Raw genomic sequence first — 8,395 nt, 5'->3', positions numbered from 1 at the left:
GACTCCCAAGACGTGTCGTAAACGTGACCTGGTTTGATCGAATTTTAATAGCAGGGCATTCCTTCGCAATTACAATGTTTGAGAAGGATTTGAAGCATAATTATGACAAATTAATTAGTTTGAATATGTTTTTGGTCAATATATACCATTAAATCACCCAGTTTGTACGCGGGAACCCATCTTTAAGTATACCCTATATAATAAAGGTTATCAAGAGATTGTATCATATATAACAGATAAGGTCATAGTTATAACTTCTCGGTGGCAAAGTGAAGTTGACACGTTATTCGGGATTCGGTACAAAAACAGACCGGTCTACTTTGTATCCGACCATATCTTCGCTGGCCCCGACCGTAGGGTTAACTGAACGTTGGGTGGCCAACTAGCACGGAGACGACCGCTTGTCAAGCGAGTTGGATGCTGACCTCTCCAGCAATCACCTGTTTTAACAATTAAAATGGGATGTAACGTCTTACTGTTCTGTTCCGATTGGGCTAATGAAGAAAAGCATACGCCATACAGTGTGCTATGATGAGGGAAATTTTCCCCGGGCAGTGGCACTATGGCCTACTCTTATATCGAATTCCAACTGGCAAGGGATATTTTGCGAATGTATACACGGGACCTCGGTTTTTCGTCCCATCCGAACGACTAGATAGCTGTCCTTGCACCACTGACAAGATGAAACTTCCTCGGCCAATGCACTTAGCTACCGTGGCTCCCACAAGTTTTATTGCCAAATCCTAAATTACGATCCAGACCGATAGTATAAAAACAGACCGACCTATCTTACATCCGACCGTTTACTGGCTACGTCCGACCGTAGGGATAAGTAAACGTTGCGTGCACGGGACAGTTGACCGTTTACTGGCTACGTCCGACCGTAGGGATAAGTAAACGTTGCGTGGCCGACTCGCATGGAGACGGCCATTTGTGAAGCGAGTAGGGTGTTGACTCGTTTGTTGGCGTGCACGGGACAGTCCGCTCCCGCATTCACATGTTTATTTCCGACAAACCAGTCAACACCCTACTCGCTTTACAAACGATCGTCTCCGTGTTAATCGGCCACCTAACGTTCACTTACCCCTAAGGTCGGATGCAATGTAGGCCGGTCTATTTTCGTGTCGAATCCCGAATAACGTGCTTGCTCGTTATTCGCGAATCCCCAGGTTGTTATTCGAATCCCGAATAGCGTGCCCACTTCACGTTGCCTAACTTATCACATATTCTGCCCCAGTCGGGCTGATGGAGACAGGCATACGCTATTCAGCTGATCCACTCTGAATATATATATATTTTTTCTAGTAGGCATAACTCCATATGTATAAAATAATTTTGCTTGTATTCTTACAGGTGCGAGTTCGGGTATAGGAAAGGGTATAGCTGTTCATCTTGCTCCATATAAACCCAAACTTGTTTTAGCTGCTAGAGGCACCACGGGTTTAGAGGCTACAAGTAAACAATGTCAAGATGCTGGATTAGCTGCAGATTCTGTAAGTAGCAATTGCAGTAGTAGCAGTGTAATGGCGGTAAATATTGCAGACTAATGACGCAAGTTAATCATTCATACCGATATACCTACATTAAATGCGCCCATAATGCAAATGGACGTAAACTGAAAACATGGCCAACCCACCAGGTCAAATGTATTAATACTTTTGTTTTTAAAACTTTTAAGATTGCCTGGATAGTCATAATGTGCAAACTTATCGAAATTTAAAATCGGGGATTACTATTCCGAAGAGTATTTGGCTTATCACTTAAATCTCCCAAATACTCTGCTAGTCAGAGTTCTAAAAGAAGAAATATTTACATTTGGAATGTTATAAATTTCAGAATATGCTTATATATTTTATGTTCATGCTGATTTCCTCATATAGTCGGGCTCATGGCGCTACCTAAAATGATCAGTGCAAACCTTTTGAAATTTAAAATCGGGCATCAATTTTTCGAAGAGTATCTGCCGAAATCTTATAAAAATTTTAGAAGAAGAAAAGAAATTCACATTTGGAATTCTATATAGTTCAGAATGATGCTAATATATTTTATATATTTCTAGATTCTGATAGTACAATGTGATGTAAGTAAAGATGATAATCTAGAGAATTTAGTTGATACAACAATAAAAACATTTGGTTCTATTTATGGATTGGTAAGCACAATTTATTCTCTTGTTTGGTATAATACACCCATATTGATGTGTGTGTGTGTCGTCACATTATGACATCACGCTGTTGGTCCGTCCGTCAATGATTCATTTAAAGGCTAGAGATTTTACACGCTTACAGTTTCACAGGGACCGTTTATGTAGTTGTCCCCAGCCTGTCCGTCAATATTTCCGGACAACCGTATCGTATTTGGTTGTGGACTTATATTCAGTATGTTTATCCAACGAAACTTGTTAAGCCCCCCCCCCCCTTTCCCTTTATGGAAATAGTGGCAAAGCAGTGATAGATATACCACGCTTGTGGGACCTCTAACATAACTGATAAGGATCAGACGATCTTGAAGGAGTTCGATTTTGATATGCGTCAACAAGATTGACTGATATAGTTGATGATTTTAATGCGGCCTTGATTCTCCATGAGTCACAGAGAACTGTTGGGTCAGACTTTTCCGATATTCACCCAACGTTATTATTCTCAAATTATATTACGGTTCCGCTTTGCGGAACTTCGGTCAGTTAGTAAATATCTGTCTTGCAGGTTAATAATGCTGGGTATGCTGTAATAGGAAATATTGAGCAAACGGACATGAAAGATTACGATGGAATTATGAGAGTCAATATTAGAGCTCCATTTTATTTGTCAAAATTATGTATACCCCATCTAAAAACAAGCAAAGGTAAGGCCCCATTAGTAGACGTAACTATTTCAATTCTGCATTGGTTCCTTCAGGCAGGAAGCTCACTGAATCTCAAGATTCCGTGTAATACCATTCGCAGAAGCTTAACCCCGATAATTAGACATGAAATGAAATGGGGTTTAACGTTTTACTATTTTACTCATACTGGGCTAATGAAGACGGGTATACGCCATGCAGTGTGCTATGGGGGCAATTTTGCACGGACAGCGGAGCAACGGTCTACTCTTTTTTCGAATTCCAACTGACGAGGGTTATAAGAGGCGGTTAATTCCGGATCAAATTTCCATCATGACACACTGCATGGCACAGACATAAAATGATTGCCGTTGTAATTAAAATGGTATTTGACTTCGAACTTCCAATCGCATCATTTTCAAAGTGAAGTAAAGCGTGTGGGGAAATGTTGATTGTTAAATCACCTGTAATGTACGTATCGTGATCTTGAGGCACATGACTATTGTACAACACAATTCGAAACATGAAGTGTTTATTTAACATAATATTCAAAATACGAATTAAAAGTTATGCGATGTAAATATGGAATCCAGATGTCCAAAATTGAAGACATGGTGAACACTTTATGATCAGTATACGATTCCTCTAGTCTATGGTTTCGAGCTACATTTGTAATGAACACAAAAACATTACACAAGACAATGCGGAATTAAATGATAATGGCTGATTAAGATTCACAACGACGCAATAATAATAAAACAAAAAACTCGAAGAGTGGAATAACCAGACGCCCAACACTGCCATTTCAATTTGGACTGATTAGAAATTACAGTAACAACAGAAACGATTGAATGTAAATCAGCTTATATACATGCATAATTACATTATGCCAAAGAATAGCGATTTATCTCCTTTATCTGTTCTTTTATAAACATCTTCGTTTATTTTAATATTCAAAATAATAGAGTTGCACGCCCTTTAAATGAATATAATGCAATACATGAAATTCTACTTTCAGGTTGTGTGATCAACGTGTCCAGTATCGCCTCAAAGACAGGGGTAAGATGGCCGTGTTTCCTCTCTTTGTTATTATAGAGAGATGGAATCGGGTCGACTTATGATCAATAGGGGAGAGCCGTTTCCGGGGCAGAACTCCATTTACATGAAAACAAAGGATATCCCCTGGAACAAATATGTTGCATCAGGTTATTCCCAGAGCAGAAATAATCAATTTTATGCATGCAGTTTGCTGTGGTATCGAACCGAATGTCCCCGTGGTTGTTCCTTTGTTTTACCTAGTGTCATGTCAAGTATTATTCATGTAATTTATCCCAATTCTGTAACAGGTCAACCCAAGTGAATTTTGGACCTATGGTATTTTATGTGGCTACAACGAAATGCGGTCCGCGTTCCATGTGTCTGTCGTTCACAATTTCTTGTGATCACCACATAGACTACATTAATCATCCGAAGTTCATTTATGTTTACATCAGTGCGATTAACTTTCTAGCCATACCAGTTATTGTCCGACCTGCTTGAAATTCGCGAAGACGTCTGCCACAATGTTCAACAATTTCAATTTCGGTTAGTTCTAGAAATATAACCAGCGGTTATTTATCAAATCTGCTTAAAGCCGCGGTAATATCTTACGGTTACGCAGGTAGTTGACCTTAGTGGGGGATAAACCTGGTTTGCCGTAACAGACTGTAGTTGACCTTTATAAAACGTTGACACGTATGATTTGACCGTTATTAGTCCTAACATTTTAAACATGTTCAATACATATCCTAAGTTGATCTTGAATTCCAAGGCCATAACTGTTTGAACGTACTTGACCGTAGCAACATGACACGACGCTTAACACTGCTTCGAACCGACTTCAGCGTAGCTGACCTTAATGACACTACAGTAAGCTACCTGTAGGACTGTAAGATATGACCGCGACCTTAAATGTATGTTCTTTGTTTCATTTATAACGACAATCTGATTAAAACACAGATCCTATTTCGTTTCGTTTCTTTATAGTTATAGTTCAAAATTTCGTTTTATTTGTCTGTACTACACTAGGATCTGGAAGAGTTGTGTTCTTATGGCGTGAGGCATTAGCCAATGAAACCATCTGTTACGCCGACTTCTAGTAAGTAAACCTCTAGAAACGTCAACGCTGATTGATTAATCAATGTCGGGCGTCATAGGGTCAAAAGCCGATCGTACGACATCTGACGCGACCTTTTACTACAAGCGGTCAGATCTTCATGTAGTGTAGGCCATCGGACATATGAAAAACGAAACGAAATATAGATCTGTATTTTAATAAGATTGTTATGACGATGAATACAAAATTTAACAGTTTCTGATAATTTTTATCCTTGGGTATGTCATGGATTTACAGTTTTGTTGCTTGGCAACTTACCTTTTATTTTCTTAAAGTAAAGCTACGTTGCATTTTAGCATGAAATCAGAAGCTAATACAGAGTAATGATGTGTTTCATATGTCATTTTTAGGCAGCTGAAGTATCAGCCTACTGTCTTAGTAAAGCTGCCCTAGACCATTTTACGCATCTACTGGCTGCAGGTAAAAGTTAAATTAATACATATTAACAGGATTTGTCATTTGCAAGACACGTTCCTATTAATAACCTTAATCATTTACTGTTATGTAGTGACAGAGGCAGAATGGCTTACCCAATTAAATCAGAAACGTAAAGTGATAGAAATAATTATATCTATTTTTTCACTGACATTAAATCCGTGACTGTGAACCTATGGGGGCAATGTTTTAATTGAGGGATCAGTAAGTAAACAGATATGGATTAGGGAAACCACGTACGATGCCAGGGCCTATAATATAGATCCCTTTGATCGGGTGATTGTCACATGTCCGTTGGGCTTTGTGGGGTTAAAACGATTATGGTCATCAGAGAGTTAATATAATATTACAGGCCAAGGAATGGCATGGATACATCACGAGGATACAATTACTAGTCGGATACCTTATATCGTATTTGTGAGTTATTTCCTTTGCTGTAACACAACTATTGATCAGTAAATTGTATCTATCTTTTTCAACCAGCTACCTTACAAATTGTATCTCTGTTCAGAACTGGCTACATTATAAATTGTATTTTTGATTTTGAAACAGAAACGGGACCATCTGGTGTCAGGGTAAACAGTGTCAAGTTAGTATTATTTACTTATACATAAATCTAAGGTTAAAGAATTTAATTCGTTGTAAATTACACGAAAGGAATATCAGTTCAAAACTTCTCTAAATATTGACAAAGATTAATTGGATATTGTCAGTTTTCGGCATACTTTTCAATCTGATTAACCAACAGATCCGTGCACCACAAGCCAAGCACTCACCGCAGTAGATATTTGGACACTGAAGCAATAAATAATGACAACTTACATAATAGAGATGAAATGAAATTGGGTTTAAAGGGGAAGACCAACGATTGTCAACAAGGTTTCCATCAATCTTAAAGGCTCAATACAACTCTTGTTGTAACTGAATAATATGTCCCAATCTTTATTCTGGTCAACAAATTGCACTATTTTACAATATTCCAATTCATTGATGATACAAATTTCATCTTAACACACCTTATTTAAAAAATTGGAAAAATTCAACTAAATGATTTGAAAAGCCTGACGTAAAGCTTTTCAAATGTGACTTGGATTTAAAAATGTTTTTGGACCCTCTGGACAAGTAAAATAGGATTGAATGGATAATTTACACAACAGGTAGGACACTAACACATCTAGTACTTAGAATAAGGCTATTTTTTTATTTTATGGAGCTGTCAAACCAGCAAGAATGTTATTGTCCCTTTAATTTAAATTTAATTTTAAAAAAAATTGGAAAAATTCAACTAAATGATTTGAAAAGCCTGACGTAAAGCTTTTCAAATGTGACTTGGATTTAAAAATATTTTTGGAATTTCTGGACAAGTAAAATAGGATTGAATGGATAATTTACACAACAGGTAGGACACTAACACATCTAGTACTTAGAATAAGGCTATTTTTTATTTTATGGAGCTGTCAAACCAGCAAGAATGTTATTGTCCCTTTAATTATATATTGATAAATAATTCCATCTGTAACACAAGCAAAAAAGTTTTTGTAAGCGAGAAATTAATTTTTATTAAACTGGAAGTGACATAGTTGGTTAAACACGGTCACTGTATGTAAGCATACAGATTTGTCATAAGTTTACTGCCATATTGTGTTCACGCGTCGTCCTTTGGCCAAAAATCGGATCAAATGGGTTGTATATTAGGATATTATAAACACGAATTTATGGGTTTTTTGACGTTTAGTACACAAAGCCGTCCCGTAAATTCACTCATACATGAACTGTACGATGTGCCTCAATTCACGCCACATGGCTAATTGTTTACATCACGTGGTTTGTTTACAAAAAAACTTTTTTGCTTTTGCTACAGAGGGGAATATTTATCAATATTTATTTAAGGTTTATGGAAACCGTGTTGAAAATCGTTGGTCTCCCCCTTTAACGTCCTACTGTTCTGCTGAGAACTGGGCTATTGAAGACGGTCATACGCCATACAGTTGTGCTGTGAGGCAAATTTTGCCCGGACAGCAACACGGGACCTCGGTTTTTAAACCCATCCGAACGACTAGACCTTTGTCCTTGTCACCGACAAGGGGGAACCACATCGGAAAATCTGGATGATCTCTCTCTCTCTCTCTCTGCCAATGCAGGGATCGAACACCCGACTTCCAGGCTAGCGAGCCAGAGCCTTACTCACTTAGCTTGGACAGGCGACCCTATTCCTGGTCACGTACAACCGCGGAATCCAAACCACGCCAGTTGAACCATCTGATACAGCGTGCGCGCGCTAACCATTCGGCTATCCACCCCTCCAGTTACATAATAGGTGGTTATACAAACAGTTAACCTGGCCTAACCAGTGATGTCGTGATCCCGAGGATGGGATATGTTTCGTAGCCTTGAACAAATGCTTTTGCATGTCGCCTACTAGATAATAATTAGATAGCAATGTGTAAAATATACCATTCTGATGAGGGCAATGAATGGATGAATGGATGATATAGAGATTTACTTTCTACCCGTCTGCACCTACCGGATCAATGAAGACAGGCATACGATGATACGCCATGCCATACAGTATGCCATAAAGGGTCATTTGGTCTGGACAGCAAATTGAATTGTTTCCCCCATCAAAACTGTAAAGAGCCATCCCTGTCTGGTCAACCCTCATGTGTCACCGACAAGGGGGTCACCATCGTTCCTGGTCAACATAGGGATCGAACCCAGAGCTTTGGGTTAGTAAACCAGCTCCTTACCCACGGAGCCATTGAATAATGGTCATTATTGTATATTTTCAGTCCTGGTTACATCAGAACACCAGCTCACCAAAAGGCAGGAGTTTCAGAAAAACAAATAGCGGAGGTAGGTATAAATTGCTGATTGAATACACATAATTATACTGTTCATGGAATGTAGCAATACGAAATATATTTCTAGGTCCATGTTATTTCCGTAAGAGAGAGAGAGAGGTGGGTTAACGTCCGCTCGACACAA

At 38.6% G+C, this 8,395-nt stretch overlaps 1 protein-coding gene across 1 annotated transcript; it reads left to right on the top strand.

Moving 5' to 3' along the window:
- The first annotated feature begins 457 nt into the window (after nt 1-457).
- On the top strand, nt 458-5,406 carry LOC126823420 (uncharacterized). The gene is made up of 6 exons (XM_056103553.1): nt 458-464; nt 1,354-1,493; nt 2,060-2,152; nt 2,706-2,844; nt 3,839-3,879; nt 5,326-5,406. The coding sequence occupies exons 1-6, from the start codon at nt 458-460 to the stop codon at nt 5,404-5,406; spliced, it is 501 nt and encodes a 166-aa protein (XP_055959528.1).
- The last annotated feature ends 2,989 nt before the right edge of the window (nt 5,407-8,395 follow it).

This window comes from Patella vulgata, chromosome 1 (assembly GCF_932274485.2).
Source record: "Patella vulgata chromosome 1, xgPatVulg1.2, whole genome shotgun sequence".
Lineage (NCBI taxonomy): Eukaryota > Metazoa > Mollusca > Gastropoda > Patellidae > Patella > Patella vulgata.
Note: the sequence above shows the minus strand (reverse complement) of the source record. Positions and strands in the feature narration are given on the sequence as shown.

What these genes read in the sequence shown, in the direction of transcription:
- LOC126823420 (XM_056103553.1), top strand. An exon ending in TTGGTTCTATTTATGGATTG is followed by an intron (nt 2,153 to 2,705) that starts GTAAGCACAATT and finishes TCTGTCTTGCAG; the next exon opens with GTTAATAATGCTGGGTATGC. An exon ending in GTATCGCCTCAAAGACAGGG is followed by an intron (nt 3,880 to 5,325) that starts GTAAGATGGCCG and finishes TGTCATTTTTAG; the next exon opens with GCAGCTGAAGTATCAGCCTA.